At 34.2% G+C, this 22,038-nt stretch overlaps 3 protein-coding genes across 6 annotated transcripts; all 3 read right to left on the minus strand.

Moving 5' to 3' along the window:
* Positions 1-321: 321 nt before the first annotated feature.
* Positions 322-8,326, minus strand: LOC114402807 (homeobox protein HAT3.1-like). The gene is made up of 9 exons (XM_028365487.1): positions 8,160-8,326; positions 6,759-7,681; positions 4,697-4,862; positions 4,485-4,608; positions 4,286-4,398; positions 3,680-4,201; positions 3,166-3,444; positions 1,205-1,294; positions 322-1,119 (listed from the first exon to the last, which is right to left on the minus strand). Exons 2-9 carry the CDS (start codon positions 7,616-7,618, stop codon positions 811-813), a joined length of 2,463 nt encoding a protein of 820 aa, XP_028221288.1. The 5' UTR covers positions 7,619-7,681; positions 8,160-8,326; the 3' UTR covers positions 322-810.
* Positions 8,327-12,381: 4,055 nt separating this feature from the next.
* On the minus strand, positions 12,382-16,363 carry LOC114403135. Of its 4 annotated transcripts, none has more exons than XM_028365906.1 (7): positions 16,064-16,353; positions 15,656-15,861; positions 15,058-15,337; positions 14,672-14,779; positions 13,320-13,564; positions 12,977-13,096; positions 12,382-12,849 (listed from the first exon to the last, which is right to left on the minus strand). In XM_028365906.1, the coding sequence occupies exons 1-6, from the start codon at positions 16,250-16,252 to the stop codon at positions 12,979-12,981; spliced, it is 1,146 nt and encodes a 381-aa protein (XP_028221707.1). In that variant the 5' UTR covers positions 16,253-16,353; the 3' UTR covers positions 12,382-12,849; positions 12,977-12,978. The 4 variants fall into 4 exon arrangements, with proteins under 4 accessions (XP_028221707.1, XP_028221705.1, XP_028221706.1 ...); XM_028365904.1 differs by having other exon boundaries at positions 12,972-13,096; positions 16,064-16,347; XM_028365905.1 differs by lacking the exon at positions 12,977-13,096 and having other exon boundaries at positions 16,064-16,363.
* Positions 16,364-18,740: 2,377 nt separating this feature from the next.
* On the minus strand, positions 18,741-20,326 carry LOC114401339 (thioredoxin domain-containing protein 9 homolog). The gene is made up of 3 exons (XM_028363843.1): positions 19,894-20,326; positions 19,593-19,751; positions 18,741-19,243 (listed from the first exon to the last, which is right to left on the minus strand). Exons 1-3 carry the CDS (start codon positions 20,191-20,193, stop codon positions 19,061-19,063), a joined length of 642 nt encoding a protein of 213 aa, XP_028219644.1. The 5' UTR covers positions 20,194-20,326; the 3' UTR covers positions 18,741-19,060.
* Between the last annotated feature and the right edge of the window lie 1,712 nt (positions 20,327-22,038).

The following is a 22,038-nucleotide window of genomic DNA, read 5'->3' on the forward strand; positions in this document are numbered from 1 at the left end:
ACTTCGGCATTTACAAAAGACTATAGCCAACCAAAACTATCAACCTCTCGTGCATCAGTGTGTTACTTCCATTCCTCACATAATAGTAAGAGGTTATTAAGTTAATCAACGTGCATGCAGCAATTGGAAGATATGATGTCCCATCCCACTCTTTACTCAAATCACAGATCCATAACAACAAAGTTTTATTTCAAGGAAATGGGGATATTCCCAAAAATCGACCAACTTAGCAGCTTTATCATTGCCGAAAACAACCACCTTGAATGTCGAACTATACACAATCAATGCAAGATGAGAGCCATATCCATATGTTCTGAACAGTCAAACACATAAGTTGCAATATTTACTAAGGTTGCCTGCAGGTTAATACAGTAATGGCATTGAATCCAGAGGTACAAAAATAAATTTTCCCCCTATTTTCATCGTTTTTTTTTCTTTTCTTTTTTGTACTGTTAGTAAACCCCCTTAAAAGGAGGAAAAAACATCATTTGGAACAAGGAATGGGGTTTCTGTAAATAAAACAAAAAAAAACAAAAAAATCTAAAAATTTAAAAACTGATAACTAATAACTGAACTATTTTTAGTTTAGTGTTTGCAGGAGAGGCAACACTAAAACAACTCACCAGATCAATACCTGGAAAGCTATTTTTAAAAAATACAATGGCACATATTTTATGATTACCTTCCTAAATGGAAACAAATCCATCGAGATCCTAGCCGATCATCTCATGGGATCTCAATCTCACAAAAGGATGGATACTGTAATTTGAAGCCTTAGGAAAAGGTTAAACAGGGCTCTTGCATAAAGTATCATTTCCTTTTCCTTGTCTTCATTTTATTGCCTACTTGCGTTTGATGAACATTTGGTGAACTTGTTGCTAAGCCATTGATATCCAGCTGTGCTTCAGATAGGGGTTCTGACAAATGCTTCCGTTTTCTAGAGCTTGTGGTTTTAGAGTTTTTTCCACTGACCTCCGGAGACATTGATTCACATTGCTTCTCCCCCTCATTTTCAGCCCTGCCATCGGTAGCTTCCGGTGAAGCATTTCTACCAGAATTGGTTTCCATTTGTGATGAATGCCGGAAGCTCCAACGTGTATTGTCGAACCATTTGGCAACCTGAGTGAAAAACAATGGCAAATTCCGAAAGTCACAATAAAAATAAAAATGTGTTCGCCGAACATGAAAAGCTAAAAGATATGACCTGCTGATAAGTAAGTCCAAGTTCTTGTGCCAGGCTTTCTTTTGTGCTTCTATCTGGATACTGATTTTCTTTAAAAGATTTGTGAAGTCTCTGAAAATACAAGAATAATCATTCTAAGGTAAGCCCTTTACCATAACATCCATGCAAATGTGTGCATGTTGTTCGCCTCCTCTTGAATGGAAAGATAGAAAAAAATATATATAAATCAATGGTACAAGACAAGCTGCTATGCAAGCTGTAGGTCAATTCACACTGAGACAAGCAGGTCATTTAAATAAAGAGATGCAGGCTTTAAAGCATCCAGAAGGCCGATGATGGCTTGATGCAGCTGTAGCATAAAGGTGGCTCATTGCAATGATGTTTGAGTTTTGGAAAAGACTATGGACACTCTCTTTGTCTACTAATTTTTCTCTCAAGTCTGGGATGATTTGTTGGAAAGCTGCCTTAATTGCGGTCACCTAGCAAGCCATAATTGCAGCCTCTTTAGGAGCTGCCTTAATTGCAACCTCAATGGTGGTGTTTAATCTCACATTGACAAAAGATATAGCTTAAATAAAATTTATAAAGCTTCGGCAGTCCTTGCGTTACAAGTGGATTTTATAGGATTGAGTTAGACCTCATGCCAAAATTCTAAGATGATATTATTGCATCCTAGAATTTTCCTAGAAACCTATTTGTACTTTCACTATTTCATTCATATTTTCTATATACTTGTACCCATTTTAAATATTTTTACCGTTCTAACAAGTCAAACAAATAATTTTGTCAAACAAGACCCACTATTCTCTAGTACTGTCCCCTGCAATTTCTGAATTTTTTCCAGCACCTTCCTGGTGTTTCCACACCTGCTCTGTTTCCTGGCACTATCTCGGACATTCTGTTCAACTAATTCTGTTCAGTTCATTCTCTCACTGTTCCCTGCTCTCTGAGATTGTTCTGCCTTTCATTTTGTTGCAGTAAATGTTCTCTCACACAGGTCTTTCAAGATTTCATCCGTGTTCTCTGTTCTCTATTGCCAGTATATGAAATGTTATAATTGTAGTAGATTGTTTATTATGAAACCAAAATCTGATCAATCTATCAAGCTATACATATAAAACTGAGTTCAGTTACAATAATTGTCATTAGCAATTTTTACACAGCCCAAAATTCAAGACTTTAGTATTTTCATCTATGATTTCAAGATATTGAGCACCAACTTGAATCAGATTAAATTTTAGTTCAGTCAATCAGTAACTCTAATCTCTAAGTAGTTCTAATTCCCCTTCATCATATCAAAATAGATACGTTAAACACAACCCCAATCAAGATGGAACTACTATTTGTAACCTAATGTTGTTTCTCTTTTAAGCAAATTAATGGTTTATAACCGTATATGCTCTTGAAAAATATATAAATTATTAATGCAACTACAATATAATGAACAGGATTTAATGAAACTACAATGTGAAAAATGTTGAGAAAAACTCAACAAATTTCAGCACTCATTTTTGAAATAATTTTCATGTTTTACTTATTGATATGTATCATGGTTTGGATAACAGCCAATTTAATATCTTTTTTATGAAATTACAAACAAATACTATATGAAATAAATGGTGTACTGCACCAGGGATGATAACTAGTATTCCCATAAAAGGACCAGGTATGTGTTGGTACAGTAAAACAAAATATTTTCAACAACATTATTCCAATAGACTTTCTGTATTTCAGGCAAACTCCGGAGTTTTTACCCAATAAATTCTAAGACATCCACTGAAAGAAAAACAATACTCCCCCAGCCCCCTCACAACCAAAAGTCTTTTCCACACTTTGATTTAGCATGTGGGTATTATCAATTTTGAATATAACTATAGGACACTATAATTGAAAGACAATTAGGAGGTAAGTATGCAAATTATAAACTGGATTGAAAGATTTTCTAAACAGAATAAATTTAGAAACCAAATTTAATTACTTACCTGAACTACGGCTTCTCCTAGTCTTTTGTGTGCTGAAGATCCAGACCTTTTATCCCTGGAACCAGATTTCGAACGGCCATCAAGGGATTTAGTGGGTGAACTATTTGTATTTTCAACTTTATTCTGATGAGCATTTCTCTTAAGAGTATGTATAGAATTATTTGAAGCATTTGCATTTGGTGACACTGGAGTCACATTGCCAGTGAGTTTCTTTTTTCTACTTGGAGCAGCTGCGTCATTCCAATCTTCATCATCACTAGTATCACTGTGGTACGTCTCCTACACAAGAAACATGGCTGCCTAAAATATTGGGAGAGGGATGAAGCCAAAGAACGGGACAATAAGTAATGTTGACTCTACATACTCACCCATGTATGCTTACTCTACAAGCATTATCATTATGTATCATTTGTCAATTTATGTAATGCATATTCTACTTCAAATGAGAATGCAGAACATGCACGTAGAATCACAGAGTAGTATTTTAAACCTTATGCCATGAAAATGAACTTACCTCATACAGCTTTTTGTAGTCCAACCTTTCCACATGTCTTTTCCCAGAAACAGGAGTGGGACCCCCTTGACCAGAATCTGGCTCTAGTAAAGATGACAGTTCATCAGCCATAGATAGCTTACCAACTTTACCCTTTTTCTTGCTAGAATTGATGCCACCATCCTGTCCAGGGGATGTGTTATCCTCAAATGCAGCAGCAAGATCCTCGGAATCAGATGTGAAATCAGAGCTTGAACTTTCTTCATTGACCTTACAGTCAACATCTGGAGCATCAGGATCATAATCACCATCATCAGAATCTTCAGATGGAAGGCCCAAGTATTGATCCTCATGTGAACCACCCTCCAATTTCTCAGAAGCAGAAGCATACTCGGATTCATCAGAACTTGACTCATCCCCTTCAATTTTCACATCATCTGAACCATTAGGATTATAATCATCATCATCAGAATCATCAGAAGGAAGTCCCAAGTTGTTATCCATATTATTTCCAGCAAATGATGCTGCTTCAGGAAAGACTCTCTAAACAAGAATCAGACATGTAATCAGGAAAAGAAGATCCAAAACATTAATGATTGACAGAAGAGACTAAAATTGTCCACTGACCTCCCAGGTGTCACTAATAGAAAGACTTGTTCCAAAGGAGTCGTTAACAAGGTCCATGCAGTCATCTTTGCAATCACATCCTGGGCATAACCAACCCTCATCGCCAGGTGGAACTGTAAGCCACAGAAGTAAATACATAAAAGATAAATAACTTGACATAATTAAGTTACCAATCAATTTAGGTAGACCAGGGGATTACTGTCTTCAGTTAACAACGGAGGATCCAAACAGAGCTGGTGAAATCCACGATCACAAACACCATCACAAAGAATTATATCATTATTAGTGCTCAACTCTTTGGACTGGCATTTTGCACAAAATATCTGCACCATAAAATTTAAAGTACTCAATCTCCAAATCCTAGAGAAATGAATACTAAATTCAGGAATTAAATTTAAAGGATTAACCTACATCCTCACTGTCAATCTCTCCTGCGGAATCAAACAAAGATTCTGGAAACTTTCCTTCAGCACACAATGAATCCAAATTTCGAAATAGATCCCTAATTTTCAATTTGCGTCGAAGAATTTCAGACTTAGCCCGCTGAAGCTCCTTCTCAGGCTTTAACTTTTCCATACTGCAAAGTTATCACAATCAAACCAATACACACAAAATATCCACCACAAAAACAAATAAAAAAGAAAACAACTTCAAGCATTTGAAGTTTCACAAATCCATGATCCAACTTTTTAGTAGTGGAACTACCTTATACTCAGGTTCACAAGAAAACAGGAGCAAACAAACCCCTAGAAGACAAGATCAAACAAATTCTTAGCGAAGACTACAACAAAAATACAGAGTGATCTAATATAATCATAATATCATCAGCTCTACAGATACAGAAAGGATAGGAATAAAGAATCATGATAAAAATACAGAAGAGGACCTACAATTACAAATGCTTAATGCAGCATAAGAATTGCATGTGGATTAAACTATGTATGTATGTGTGTGTATATATAATTTCCAAAATATCTGAGTAAAAATATTTTGTTCAGCAACACAAATAAAGATGTAGCACCCAGAGGATAAGCTTGAAACAACTGATTTACCAGCTCAGTAGCTTAATCCTGTAGTAAGATTGTGATACTGCATAAAATTTTTGTTTCGAGCCAATTTGTTTAGTGATAGAAAGGTAAGAGAAGAAAACAGCAAGGGACCAAATTGAATGAATCCCAAAGCACATGAAGCATTAAAGATAAAATTCAAATCATACAAGGTTGCATATAGTGATAGACATTAGTAATTGTTTTTTTACATAATCAAGAAAAAATCCAAATGGTATACTTTTGTCACTCAGAAAACTCATGCATGAATTGTATTGTCAAAAACCAGATTTTATTGAGGATTGGGATGGGGTGAATGATTGTAACACAGAATGTAATACAGATCATAAGATCTCACCAGAAGACTCAAAATTATACATATGTTAAAAATGACATAGATAAGGGGAAAAAAGGTAGTAACAGTAGCTGCAGGCCCACTTGTTGACATATTTTGTTCAGAAAAACAGTGGCAAACAGAGGAAGAACAACAACAACAATGTCCAAGCACAGCACAATGTTAAAGGAAGAAGAACTAAAACCAGTGCAGATGGAAAACAGAGAGGAGACGACACATAACAATGCTGGAGCTGAGAGCCTGAGACTGCGAGATAGGGATTCAAGCCGAAGCAGACAGGGAAGTGAGAACTGAAAAGCAAGTTGTGCAAATGAGTGGTCAAAGAAGACAGGGGAATACAGGGGGAAAATGATTTTATGGTTGCAAGACAGGTTGCAATCTCGGGTTCAGACACAAACCCAACCCAGAGAGCCAGTCTCTAGGATTAGCAGTGTGGAAATCCCTTGATTACACAAGATCACGATCTTGCTTGTTCCCGATCATATGTCCGATTCAGCACGCAATTACAATCTTAATTGCAATCTTGACAACAAGTTGTTGCACTCTTTAGCTGGAAATTCAAGTACAGGGAAAGTAAGGTATTTATAAAAATTAATTTTCTTACATTTATTTTTGGAAAGGATTTAATTATCAAAATAATATATGATATATTATCTGAATACAATGTCAAAGTCAAATCCAAATATCTAAGATCCCATTATTAAACTATTTTATCCAAATGCAACAAAAGGAGTTGTAGCCTACATTCAGAACACAATAGCTTACTGTTTCAGAACTCATAACCTAATAATAATCCAGATACTTAAACACAACAGTTAAAAGACTATAAACATTCTAACCTGTAAAAGGTAAGTTACAGGGCATCTTATCCTGAAATTTTAAAGTAAGGCCTCTAAAGCACTAATGACCAGAATATTCCAGATGTAGTTCCATTTCAGTTTCCCAGCAATTAACCAATAAAGATGATATTAATAAACATAAGCTAAGATCTAACATAGATCAGGATGCAAATCCAATGTAGATTACAAGTCAAACAAAGCACAAGCACAAGATAATGATAAAATATACATACCTGTATCCTTTCCAGCCCTCACCAGAATAAGCATCAATCAAGCTGTTTTCATAGCTTATTCGATTTAATAAATATCTTAAGTGAGATCTGATTCTAGAAAACTGATCAGTTATTCCCTCTTCTCTTCTCTTTTTCTTCTTCCTACCACTTTTCCTCTTAACTCCATCATTACTATTACCATCAACCAAATTACTAGTTGGTTCAGGTTCCTTGGGTTTTTCTTTTGTTCTTGACCGCAAAGCTCTGCCACTGCTTCCTAACGACCTTAGCATATACTTCTTCTTCAATAATTTAGAGTTCCTTTTACCCTTGCGCCTCGATTGCGAATGACTTGGGCTATTAGACATTTTTTCTGAACAATTGGTAATATTGTTCACAACATCTCCAGAAGGTTGATCCAACAATTCATTCACAGAACTCATATTAGCTTGAGCTGGACTGGATTGCATTTGCCCGTCAACGACGAAGGCAGGAATGGATTCTACGGGTTCACTTTGAACATTTTCAGACAATGGCTTGCATTTGTTTTCAGATTTATCATTAGATAAATCAACAGAGACTTGTTCGACGGTACTTTGTTCAAGGCATGACCCTTCTACAGTCTGGCAATTCTTTTCAAAGTCATGTTGAGGCGGTGCAGGCAGTTGAATAACAGAATTCTCCGTCACATCAGCAGAAACTTGATTTGATTTTTCGTCAATAACAAAACTGGTTAACTCGGTAAGAAGCTCCTTTTGTTCCCTCTCTAAACCTTCAGATCCTATCTGAGGCGTTTTTTCAGACAATTCACATTGTTCAGTTGCCATCGGCTCAGCGGTACTGTCGTTATGGCTTGTCAATTCTCCAGTTGGACTAGCCATAGTTCTGAGAAAACACGAACCACCGCAGCATTCACGACTATAGTCTGAATGTGAGCCTAACAACTACCCAAAAAAAAAAACAAAGAATAATCCTTGAGCTTTTCCACAACGTACATGAACAGGTTACATAACTGAAACAAACATTAAAACCAAATAGCACAGCCAAAACATTCACTCGTACAATTAGCCAATTGTTGATTGAATTCAACTAAAACAACATCGAACAAAGTAAAAACTAACAGCATTAGCACAATGAAGTTATTTTCATTTCCGAATCTTCTTCACAACTTCCGAAACAACGACCACAACAACATAACAATTTCACGTAAATATTTAAGCAGTTGGCTCCGACCAAGGAAAGAACCAAAGCCCTTGAGTCGAGAGAGAGTATGTGTAAATGATTGTGCTAAGCTAGGGCAAGTTGAAAGAAGAATATGAAATACGAGATGGAAGGTTTAAAGAGGAGAAAGCAAAGCAAGTCGGAGAAACCAGAGACGGTGAAAACGAGAAGGAAATGAAGTGGTGCGAAAGAGGAACTTACGGTGTGGGTGTGAGTAACTCCGCAGCGAATGGGAAAGGGAGTGCGAGGAGGGAGAAGGGTTCGATCTGAAATGAAATGGGGGATGGGGTGCGAGCGAAGAGGGTGAGGCAGAGAGAGAGAGAGAGAGTTGAGTTTCGTGAGAGTTCCCTTTTCTCAATCTCAGCGCCAAAGAGAGAAAAAAGCGGTGCTTCATTTATACTACTCCTTACTCCTCTAAATCTGGGCCACCGTTCGAACAAACACCGTAGGGCATGAGTTTTGCGTCTATTGGACCTTCTGATGGGCTTCTTTTGTGGGAAATGGCCCAGTTTGGCGCTTCTCAGCTTCACACTAAAAAATACAACAAGCTAATATTCAAGGACTGTTGCTTCCTGCGCCTCCATATGTTGCTCCCTGCACCCTATTGCATTACGGGTCATTCCGTAATGTTAAATATTCAGGTGCGGGAAGTTTCACTCATATTCACGTATTGCCGTATTTTTTTTTAAAAAAAAAATAGTCCTAATTTCACAAAGATTTAATTACTGTTTTGGCCAATAGAGTTACAAGTTACAGCAACTTTCTCTTTTAACCTTTATAATAATTTAAAACATCACATTTAGTTCCTAGAGTTTACCCTAAAAAGAAGTCTCTATAGTTACAATTTTTTACTATCTCTGTAGTTTTTGTTAATGTTTCTTCAAACTATGTCAGTCAAAACTGGATGAGGAGGACCAAAAAGATATTATAAAAAATATAACTATAAGGATCAAAGTCCAATGCTTCAAACTATGGAAATTAAAAGAAAAAATTGTAACAACAATACAGATCAAAAGATAATTAAATCTTTTATAAATAAAACTAGTATGATAACTCATACAATTGTACAAGTCTTGTTGGTGTCCACGCATTTTACAAAATGATTGCTAGATATCCAATCTTGTATGGAAAAATTAAAAGAAATTTGACTTATTAATTGCATATTTTATTATTTAACTATTATTATTTTATAAATTTCACCAGTCATGTATTTTTGCATATTTTATGTTTTGTTGAATGTGTTGGTGTGTGCCTAAAAAATATAATAAAAAATCGAATGCTGTAATTTTTTTCATTTTTTTTTTGTAAAATGACATTCTTTTTTCATCAACATGATAGTAAAATGTGTGGGGAAAAAAATTGGGTAATAAAAGATAAAAAAAAAAAACTGAAAATATTGTGATAAAATGGGTGAGAAAAAATTTAGATGATAACAAAATATGCAATTAAGTTAGTTGAGTAATAAAAATGTGCAATTAAGCCAATAATTTTTTTTTGAAAGAGTTAACACTTACACAAATGAGAAAATTAGATGCTGTGAAAGTCTAAATTTAGAGTCAAGTTTTACTTTAACTATTGGTTATCTTTTCTAAAACAGAAAAAATTGCAATTTTTATTAACCACTTTGATGCACCGATAGTTAGATTCATGACATCTACTCATAGATTCAATTAACATATGCACCAAATCACCACCCGACCTAAATGAGTCACTGATATTTCTCACTCACCGTCGTGGCCAACAAGGAATCCTTCGACAAGAAAGATAACCGTCGCAACCTCATCAAGCAAAACCACCGCAATCTTGTCATGCAGAACCATAACAAGAGTACTTGCATATCTGAGTATCAAATATGATAATTTTGGTTTTATTTTGGAGGGGGATATATAGATTAAGGCTGAGCAGATGGCACTCCTTCATTAATTAATACAGGGAGCAGTCTAATCTGCTTATCATCAACACAAAACACTACATTTGTGCCTCCTCAGGCAGGTTCAGGATAAAGGACTTTTGTTGTTTGTTCAAAGTGGAAACTCAACCCCAAAAGCAACATCATAGTACAGTCTCTATTGGGACGACTCTTTCTCTACTCTACGCTGTTCACTGCACAACGGCCCAAAAGGACAAATTAATTATCAATATCATAGCTCCTTCATTTCACACCTGCCTGCTCCAGCCCCCACATTTGATTAATTTCGCCCTAGCTCTCACCAATCTTTAACAAAATGAGTTAATAGATCGAAGACATGCATGTGGCATGTTTTAATTTTTAGCATTTTTTAAACTAATTTACTACTATACGATATCTTGGGAGCGAGAATGAATCCCCCAGTACAGTCTCAACTCTTTCAATTAGAAATTTTGAACACTATGTTCCCTTCTTGTGAAACTCTATCCCCCTAACTAGCCAAAAATATCTCTCTTAATCATCTTAAAATACGTTCTTTTATCTTTATTTTTATATACTTGTTTGTTCATTTTAATGTAATGATAACCTTATATTACAATATAAATTATTTATTATAAATTTAAAATATAATTGATAAATTTTAAAATACTTTTTTATTATTAATTATAATTAAAATATACAAACAAATATTTATAAAATCCAATACACACTCTACACATATTAAAACACTAGTTTTAAAATATATCATAAAACATTAGACTCTCTTTTTTGTCATAATCTAATTGACTATTGTCATTCTTATCATATACTTGACTATTTATTTATATTTTATTTTTAAATTATTTCTTTTTCTTTCTTTTCCTCTATCATATTACTCGCCCTTCTTTTTTCTACATAAACTTATAAGAATTAATAAAATAATAATTAATTAAAAAGTCCTTCTTTTGTCTATCATTTTCAATTTTGAAAAGGACAAAATTCAGTTAAGATTAAAATGAAGAAAAAGAATATAAAAAAAAGAGAGAGTTATTAATAACCATAATGAAGAAGAAGAAGAAAACAAACTTTTGAAAAGACTAAAGGGACTTAAAGAGAAAGAAAGAAAAAAAATATATTACAAAACAAAGGATGAATAACAGTAGTGATTGGCTATACTGGGTATGCTCCCAACTCCCCTTTTGTGTTGTTGCTTACTTTTTCCTTTTCGGTGTCATACAACGGGTACATGGTACAGCGCCCCGCAGCATATAGCAACAGAAAACAGAGCATGCTGCAGCACTTAACAGTCATATTTTTGGAGGAGGAAAATGGCAATATGACATGCATGCTCAAAAAACAATCTTGGAAGGCACACTAACACTATCATAGTTAAGGAGATGACCGAGAATGGGATAGTATATGTCTGGACTTGCTTAATTAAGGATATTGAGGCTGTGGCATTTTTCGCAACTTTGGGAGAATTGGGTGTTGAAAAGAAAGAACGTTGGCCAAATTTATCTAAAACAAAACATGTTAATTAACTGCCACATAAAAAAATACCCTGATGTAGTAGTATATAGTTGTCTTTTTCTTACTAATTCTCATGGTCAGAAGAACATATATGTTATATAAATGTTATTATTTAATCTCAGTTTCAACTGGACAAATATGGCACTCCTTCATGGGTGCCACAATGAGCCATGCATGCAATTGTACGTGTTTGTCTCCTTCATGGAGTCTACTTGTACCTCCTCATGCAGGCTTCAGATAAAGGATTTTTGTTGTTTCTTCAAAGTGGAAACCCCCCAAAAGCAACATCTATGCGTGCATGGATTTGGAGAAGGTGAGAACGTGGAATGTTGCATTGTAGGAGGGTGGCGAGGTTGGTGGGGTCTGCAAGGAACACGAAGACGGAGAGTGAAGAAGAGCAACAATGGGTTTGAACTTGAACTTTTGGGCGGTGGGAACGACAATCTGATGAGACTGAAAGCATGTTTGTTTGGTTGAATTTTCATTTGAAATTCGTTGCAAATGTTACATGTTGTTTGGTGTCAACGAATCCGACGTTTTGTTACTCTTGAAAGTTGAAAGTTAACGTACGATCTGTTATTTTGAGGTGTCCTCCTCAACCGTTGCAGCTATCTAACGAGAACAAAAATGAAGAGCATCTTTTGATTAGGATAATTATTCTCTCGTGCACGTTTTAAGTGTTACATCTTAATAAGATCGAGGCAAAGGCATGTATAGAAAGTTGTACATAAAATCTCACTAAAATATCTTTCTACAAGTCCTCCTATTATTTTTTATGATAGACTTTAATTGCATTTTATATTTTCAAGACATTAGGCGTATACTGATTGTAAACACACCTTAAATGATAGTTTGGAATCGGCGTCTATTACTCCGTCCATGCCCTTTAGATGTGTTTTCTAGCCTCAGCTATTTTGATCTCCACAAGAGTTTCTTTTTCTAACTAAAAGGAAAAATTGCAGAAATTTTTAACATTTTTCTAAAAGTACTAATACAATGTGTTGCTTTAATAAAATTATTTGCTCTTTATTACCCGGATCAAGACATCAAATGAGATATAAGAGGAAAATAAAATCTATAGATCACCTATCTAAATTGTTTTATTTAAATAGAACTGTTACTGCAGAGTTCGTCACAACATTTCCATATTCTATTAAGATATTATCACCCAGCCAAAACAAATGGCTACATGCCAACCACCTTCGATCCTACCGACGCTCTAACACTAGAAGAGACCGAGAATTGGTACATTGCAGGAATGCAATATTCTTCAGTAAGCAAAGATAACTCCTTAGCAGAAGTGATTGGTACTTGAGTCTGTATCGCAAAAATCAGGTTGAAACAACACGTCTATATACATATTGAACCACCGAACTTTGATCTTCATTCTCAGGATCACTTGTCAAGGAAAGCAAATCTGTCAAATCCAATCGACACTCAAGGCCTCTAAGATAGTGTCCCAAAAGCATGCACCTTTAGGAAAGGTGTCAGTAAGAAAACGTTAGTTTTGTTTCTTCAGAACATCAGCATCAATAAACACTACAATGATAAATAACTGCAAGCATTCCAAAATAATTCTTTATCCCCTTTTATACCATACATTCAAGTAATCGGTTGACTGCCAGAAGCATCATTCTCAGGATCACTTGTCAAGGAAAGCAAATCTGTCAAATCCAATCGACACTCAAGACCTCTAAGATAGTGTCCCAAAAGCATGCACCTTTAGGAAAGGTGTCAGTAAGAAAACGTTAGTTTTGTTTCTTCAGAACATCAGCATCAATAAACACTACAATGATAAATAACTGCAAGCATTCCAAAATAATTCTTTATCCCCTTTTATACCATATTAACCCTAATTACTCATTCTTGCTTATTAAAGAACAAATATAAATAATGTGTGTGTGGAAGTCAAGGAATGTAATCAAAAGAGGGGAGGAACTGACCAAAAGAGCAGGCGAGCAAGATAGTCCCGAGTTAATGAAACAACAGGCTGAAATTGATGAGCAGAGTTCTCAACAACCTCAGCACAATCCTCATTCCCAACATTTGTTGCTCCAACTGTTGTATTTTCTGAGATGGTGGAAGGTTTAGAATGCATCTTAGGAGAAAGGGTAGCAAGGAGACCATGGACAACAAAGAGGATGGTATCCTTAAGCTCAGGGGATGTAAATTCGGAAAGCTGAGCTACCTGCTCCATAGCCACACCCAACTAAATTACTAATATAAATTGAAAATAAACTGAAAATATAGTTAAATGAAATAGGCATGCACAAGTTAATAATGTCGCAAATACAATTACGAAGGAATACAAGAGAACATGCTTCTTTAAATGTTTGAATGAATACTTGGATTTATCAAATCCTCAAACTTCCATCGTAGCAATGGAAAAGAATACAAGTATTAAGGGGGCGGAAAATTATTAGAATCTTACAATTCATGATCAGAAATCCTACAATTCAGCGACCTACTGATTCATATGGTAAGATGAATCTTAAATGAGTTTGTATCTAACCATGCAAGAATTGTTAAATGAAAAGGAATTGAAGGAGCATTTTTAAACTTTTCCTATTGATTATTCCACTACTTTATTTGTCAACCATTCATTCAATGCATGTACTCTATTTGGCTATTTCATTGCTTTGTTTTCATTCTTCTAAAATAAAGGGTTCACAAACTCACATATAACTTATAATTTTGTTTTATCTATTTGTAGTTTAAATTTATTATATTGAACACTATATAGCATCTAAATCTTACAGTTCGATACAATTATACACAGAGAAAAGGCTATGCACTAACAGTGTAAAAAGTTTTTCAGTCATCTAATCACAACTCACCATGTATGATAAGTTTGTTAACTTTAAATATTTATCTTAAAGTAATTCAAACGGTGATTTTTTATTGGATAACAGTGTAAAACTGTTTTACACTGTCAGGGCATAGGTATTAAATTCTTCTACAAATTATGCTCCACAATTCAAAAATCAGTATGGCAATTATCAATTTGAATCTCGATTTGATAACCTTCAGAACAACTAAAAACCTTTTCCCACCACTTAGGATTGGTTGGATCAAATGGTTTCCAAATATCATAAAATTGATTGTATTTTAAAATAAGCAGCAAAAACAAAAGTTAATCGAAGTACATTTCCAAGCAATATTTGAAGACAAAATGACAAATCAAGGCCAGAAATAGTTGCAATAGGTTAATACATAGCCATTATACAAGCATATACTGAGGGGGAAAGGGTCAAATGCAAAGACAACTCAGGAATTTTCTGAAAAGGGGCAAAACCTGTTCAGGTTGAAGAGATCTCAAGTAATCCAATAAATCGTTCTTTTCCTCTCCAACAAACTGTTGCATTTGAAGAGCAGCACTTTTCCTCTTTACTTCATGCAGCTCCTTTAAAATGTCCCAAAAAATGGAAAAGAAATCAAAATAAGAAAAACAAGTTTATTGTATTGCTAACCTAATTGCAATTAAGGGACTTGAATGCAAATCAATCATTAACAAGCACACAAATAAAAGAGCATGTGCAAAACCAAAGGATGAAGCTTACCATGAGATATGTGACAATCAAGAATTAACAATGTCCAATGCAAAATACATTTCACTGACCATTCAATGCATCATGAATCCCATGCTTAAACTCTTTCAAATATCAAGAAACTAAAAAATACCTTTTTCATGGAAGACAAGCGAGATTGCAGATTAAAAATATATTGCAGAGCTTCTGCAGATATGTCACCAAGTTCTTGAATGTCAGCGTCCTCATGAAGCTTTTCAACTTTAGAAGACAAGCTCTTATCTCTACCAAAGTCAATTACATTTACACTGTCATGCATCAACCCTTGTAAGTCCACTTTCGTACTTTCTGCCTTTGGCTTCTCTATATCTCCTTCAAACATATCAAGGTTTTTCTCAAGACAAAGTCTATATTCAACATTGTGCAGCGTATACCTGCAATATAGGAAAAAAGGTTTCCATGTTCCCTCTGTATTAACACTACTAGGTCATGCATAAAAACTGAAAAAAAGTGTTTCAGAAAAATTGGGGCATTTATCAATGTAGATTCATTCAAGTAAACAGTAGTGACATATTCTCCCCTTCTCCAAATCCGTTTTACACAAGTCGGGGAATCAGAGAAACTAATAACAGGTTTCGAGATAGCAAAATTCATGAGATTTTGAAGCAAAAAATACTGCAACAACCATACTAACAGTCCTATGGACTCCAAACAAAAGTGTTTTTGCCATAAACTACAGAAACTGAACTTACCCAGTCATCATTGAAGAAATGAGTAACTTGGAAAGGGGTTCCCACAAGGCCTCAATGACAACGTGAAACTGATCAGATGGAAGCAAGCCCAACATACCAGATATAGTCCTTTTCATGGCATCTGTTGTAGTTGGCGGAACATCTTTCTGGATGTGGCTAACATCCAGAGGTTCTATCTCTTGTATCAACTCAGTGAGCACTGATTTCTAGAAGTATAGTAAAACACTCAGTACTCAAATTCATCATCATATCAAATGCCACAAAGTAAGTCCACGTCATGAAATTAAGAAACGAAATTATTAAGAAATTGAACTCTCTAACTAAATTTGCACTCCAACATGAAGCGAAGCTATACTAACGAATTCTAGAATAAGACGGAGAATAAGAGAATTATAGAGGAAAGGGTACCTTGGAGTTGGAGGTGAAATCGTGGGAAGAGGAAGCGAGAACGAGAAAGGGGGCACGACGGGGTTTAGTGCGAGAGAAGGAGAAGGAGAGGGAAAGGGAGGGGCGGAAGAGCGAAGGATTAGGGTTAGGGTTAGGGTTAGGGTAGCGATGGAAAAGAGGAAGAGAGGAGGAGAGGGTTGCCATACCCATGAGGAGGGAGGAGGACAACCACCAACACCCACTTCCTTCTCTTCTCTCTCCGTGACGCTGTCTTGCAGCCACAATAATAAAAGAGTAATTGGTATGTGGGTGATAAAAACAGGTCAAAACAACACACGGGGACACGATAGATGCCTCCTTCACCAATTGAAAACGTAGGACGTTTTCCTTTTCTTCCTGCTTAATAATCACACAACATTTTTTCTGTTTTTATATAATTTAACTTATGCATTACTCTCTTCATCTTTTTTATAATATGTAAATTAAAAAAATTAAAATAATGTTGCATCTTTTTTTAAGACTCAATTTATAATATTTTTTATATTAATTATTTTTAATAAAAATATCTCTTATTAAAATTATTTTTTTCTTAACTTGATAACTAGTTGATATAACACATTGACTACAAGCACTTTGTTAATGATAGAAGTTTGTTTTGATATATATAAAAATTCAAGACAGGTTTAATACTATCAACTAAATTAATTAATTTTTTAAGAAAAACTAATCAATTTCTTTAACAATTATGAATCAGTTAATTGAGTGTATAGACAAAAAAAAATATGAAAAGCATATACAATGTTTTTTTTACTACACACAATTATTTTTTATGAAAAGTATATACAATGTTATGCATATTTATTAGTTACCATCTACATCTCGGGGGTAATGAATATCTTTTCTTCTTCTTAAATTTATGATTATTTATGTTCTAATATGACTGTGCTGTGAAAGCAAAAGCATAGGTAAAAAGTATTTAAATTCTATAAAGGTAAAAATAAGACTGTTAAAAATACACCTTAAAAAACTCAAAACTCCAAAGTAAGCAAGACTCATGCATATATAATGATAAAATATTTACAAAAGATTCTCTGTTTAAATTTCTCAGTATATTGAATAATTGGAGCTATTAAATTGAAATTTTTAAAAAAAATTATAACTGTATTATTTCATAGGTTGAAGTGTAATTTTAATCTCTCTTTAATGTTTAATATGTAATTTTGATCTTTATATATTTTTTCACGAATTTAATTCTCACATTTTAAAGAATTTACAAGTTCAAGCCTCAATTTTATTCAATTGAACTCTAAACAAAAAATATTTACTTAAGTTACTATCAAAAAATAATTTAATTAATTAAAATATAAAAAAAGCAAACATGCAAAATTAAAAATTAAACTAAAATTATAAATTTTAAAAAATGTGTGGACTAAAAATTGTAAAAAGAAAAAAGAATCAATATCACAACTCAAAAATTGAAGTAAGATTAAAATTACAATTAAACTTATTTAATATTATAAAGAATAAATAATATTTTTATAAAATGATAAATTTGTTAACTTATCATTCAATATCATTGAATCACAAAACCATTATATGATAAGTTTGTTAACTTTATGATAAATTTGTTAATTTTTATAATAATTAATTAGTTTAAAAATTATAACAAACATTACTTATGATTAGTTGATTTGTTTTTTGGTATGCAATAAAGCTCCGTTGAATACTCATTATTCATGAAGTACATATATAGTTCCTTTTTTGGAGAGGACAGTCAAATAGTTTTTTGTGTAATACAAGGTAAACTCTACTACCACTAAGCACTTATCTTAGTACATTCAGATATCAAATACACGGTGAAACAACTTGCCGGATTAGGATTATTCTTGGTGGAAACTAAAAAAATGGCAACGTTCTTGCAAAGCTGTAAATAGAAAGATAAAGAAGAGAAATTTAGTATTCTAATGCCAATTAGGTCAGGAAGAGGCTCGCACTGATCAGATATCTTGAGCTGAACATTTGATTAGAGATTGGAGTCTTAACATGACGACAACACAACCGTTATCACAATTTAAAACCCTGCTATAAATTTGCCTCCTGATAAATCATAGAAAGTATGATGTTATGAACTATAACTTCAATGTGTTAAGAGTGTGTTTTGGATACATGTCGTACTCAAGTTGAACGTGAAAATTACACATTCCAAAGCAAAAACGCTTTGACTTGAACGTTAGTTTTCGTTGGATACAACTGCTTTCCAAAAAGTTTGTTACCATGCTCCAATGGGATGTTGACATTCAAGACCTTCGTCAAATCTGTGAAAGCTCGAGACTACATATGCACTCTCAGTTTGTCTTAGTGTAAAATTAGGAATATTTCCTTGAAATTATAAAGGAGTTTAAGCTTAAAATTTCAAATGTTTTAGTACACAGCCAATCCAAACAATTCAAATTAAGAAAATGTACCAAAACATTAATATTATGAAAGGTTGTTCTTTGGAATTAATATGAAAGGTTTAGCTTTCCTCTTAAATTTCATGAATTTCCCGTGCCCATTTAAGAAGAATCCGTAATCTTTTTAGAATGATCCAAATTCCAACCACAATATATAGCCATATATGTTCCCCACGTAGAAACATCATCAGCCAACATTTACTTTATGGGTACACACTAGACACTACAGGAAGCACGGGACTGTGTATAGTAATACTCGTAGTAATACCAATACATTAGCAAAACACAATAATTAAGCACTGTATCAAAATCTCAAAACTCAAAAAATAAAATTATTAACAAAGATGAATGAAGTTACTATAATCGGGGGAAAGGGGGGGCTAACTCAAAAATATTACTGTAAAAAAAGGATGATCTCAAGAAGATCTACTAGATATAGAATCATGATAAACTCTTACAGATAGAGACACACCACAAGACAGTCATTGAGACCAAGTTTAGAGTGTATAACCCGGTTGCTCAGGAGAGTGCGGGTAAATAAAATAAACATATCAGGAAATGCAGGTTACTCAGAATCTGATGAGTCTGCTCTGGAGCTCTGTCGAACACTTCTTGTGGTTTTGGCACTAGACCTAACATGATTGAACGATGATTCACCCTCATAAAAGATGACTTGAGCTTTAGCCAATCTTTCTTCCAGCTCCTCTGTGCTAAACTCATCAGTCCCACCAAGCTCATCAAACCCCACCTAATAACACACATACCACCATAATCATATTGCCTGTACAGTGGTACTAAAAATTTTCAATAAGCACTTCTAAGGAAAGTAAAATGAAGTAAGCTTCTTTCATAATCCATAAGCTAATCTACAGAAGTTCTCTCATTTAGATTCTCCCAAGGCAGAATTTAACTTACGCACAAGTTAATTTTAACTTGTGAGAAAATTTTAATTCATTTCACGTTCTTATTTTCTTCTCTTATATCGGCTTATTGAGAAGTTTATCCAAACAAGCCTAAAGAAATAAATAGCCGAAACCTTATCTAACATTGATGGCAAACAAACAAATATGAGCAAGTGGTTGCTATCATATACATACCACATAATCATCGACTTTGGCGTTTTTGATGAGGGCAAGGGTTGGAAGAACAATGATCTTGAGCTTCTCAGCGAGAAAAGGACTCTTCTCAGCGTTGAGTTTCACAAACCGAGTCTCGATATGCTGCTTTGCCAAAATATTTAAGTGTTTGTCCATAACCTGCAAAAAAATCGCGAACAACAACATTGAATCCTCCTTTTCTTCTATATATAAAATTCAATCAGCGTTATAATAAGTCATCGAAATTATGAATTGAAAATGAAAAGTGAGTGAGTGAGTATGTGTTTATGTAGAAAGGAACCTTGCAGGGCCAGTTTTCGCGGAAGAAGTGGCAGACGACGCGTTCGCTGGCCTTGACGACGGAGAAGAAGTCTTTCTCGGAGGGAATCTCGGAATATTCGGAGTGGCCGAGGGAGATCCAGCGGGAGCGCTTCTCCGCCATCTTCTTCATCTGCTGGAGGCGGCGCTCGCGGAGGGCTTCGATGTCGTCGGCATCGAGGCGTTCCAGGGCGGCGATCTCATCGTCGATCTTGTCCTCGACGGCTTGCGCCACCGTCAGGACTTGGTTCTCGATCACCTCTTGGATCTTACCCTTATCCATCTTCCGCTACCAGATGCCTCTCAAATGGATGAACAACGAGTCGATACGACGCCGTTTGAGTTCGCCGCTAGTCCCTTCTTCTCCTATTGTTTGAATTGATTTACGAGGATCTAAGTTTTGCCGCACATTTCACTTAAAACACAAATAAGAAAAGGAAATATTGACGGTGCAAGGTCTGTATAAGGGAAGAAAATTTTTAAATAAAAAGTTTGAATTAAAAATAATTATATATAAGATTTTTCTTGGATAATTATAATCACACAACAAGTAAGATTAGTTTATTAAGAAATATTTGTAGTTTTTTTTCTCTTAATCATCCCGGACAAGGGATCCAATTAATTCAAAATTTGACTATGAGATAAATAAAACTTGATAAAAATTATTTTCATTATGAATCAAACTTAATTAATATATGAACAATTAAATCTTAATTTCAACACATTTATGTCTAATCACTTAATTCACACAGAAAAAAAAAACATGGCTTTAAATGTTGTTTGTTTAATAGAAGGTTAAAAGTGTGTTGTATTTTTGTTTTTTTTATCAAGGTAACAGGTCTCCTACTGGGTCTGTGACTTATATTTTTAAGGGGGGACTTCTTTTTGCATCCTCCTTTTTTCTCTCCACACGCTCACACTTTTCTTTAACAAAAATATTTTTCTTGATAACTAATTTTCAGAACATATTTTCAGAAAAAGTGTGGCTAAAAAACTACTAATTACATTACAGAAATTAGTTCCGTAATGCCATTTATTATAGAAACTAGTTTTTCATAATATAAAATTTACATTAAGAATTTTTTTGGTAAGATCTACGAAAAGCAGGAACAACGGAATACTAAGATGACCCAATATGACTTTGGAGAGAAGAAAAAAAAGAGAAAAATGAAAGTTGTAAGAGGTGAAGAGATGAGAGGAGGAGGGTGCAAGGAGGGATATCAGAGGGAGAGAATGGATTTTATGAGAGGTGAGTAAGAGTAAAGAAGCTCTCTTTTTTAATAGGTAGGTTACCAAAACAACTTAAATTTGAACTCTTGCCAATCCAATCTTTATACTTTCACTTGTAGTATTTAGAAATTTTAGTGGTGTGAGAAACTTTTTATAATATAAATTATTAATTTTCATATTATTATTTTTTGGATTTTTTATTTATGAAAATATTTATTAAAATTTTATAATTAAGTCCTAACATTTTATCTTTGGTAAATAATATGATTAATCCATTCAAATCATCTACTAATATTGTTGATCTAAGATATGAGTCAAGTAATTTTAATTTTGAAAAAAAAACTTTAACTAATAACAATTGTTCTAAATATTATTAGTAATATTTTGTTAAAAAAATACAAATATTCCCCATGACCAAATTATACACCTAACGCGCACGTAGTATACATCATTGCAACACTCACATCACAAACCAATAGAAGCCAAACATCTATAATTAACCTTAGCCAACGCAACATCTATACAAGAAACTAACTTATGCATCCGTGACTGTTGAGAAAAGATTAAAGAATCTGTTAGACTGTAATTACTGCCATGAGAATCTTACAATCCCAATTCCAAACCATAAATTCAAATCTTACTGTTCTTTATTTATTGGTCATGATGACATGTTTTCACCCATACAACACGTGAAAGGCCACACCAAGATGCCCCTAGGAGAAGTATTTGATAGTTAGCCAAATCTCTCTATAAATCACTCGCCAATACGTACTTTGTTAACCAATATTGTGGACCTAGTAAACCATTAGCAAGTAGCAACCATACTTAGAACCTTCTGCAGTAAAAAAGTTGCTGCAAAACTGTTTAAAGTTTTTGCCCATTGCTTGCAGCGTGTATG

Source organism: Glycine soja, chromosome 20 (assembly GCF_004193775.1).
Source record: "Glycine soja cultivar W05 chromosome 20, ASM419377v2, whole genome shotgun sequence".
Classification (NCBI taxonomy): Eukaryota; Viridiplantae; Streptophyta; class Magnoliopsida; order Fabales; family Fabaceae; genus Glycine; species Glycine soja.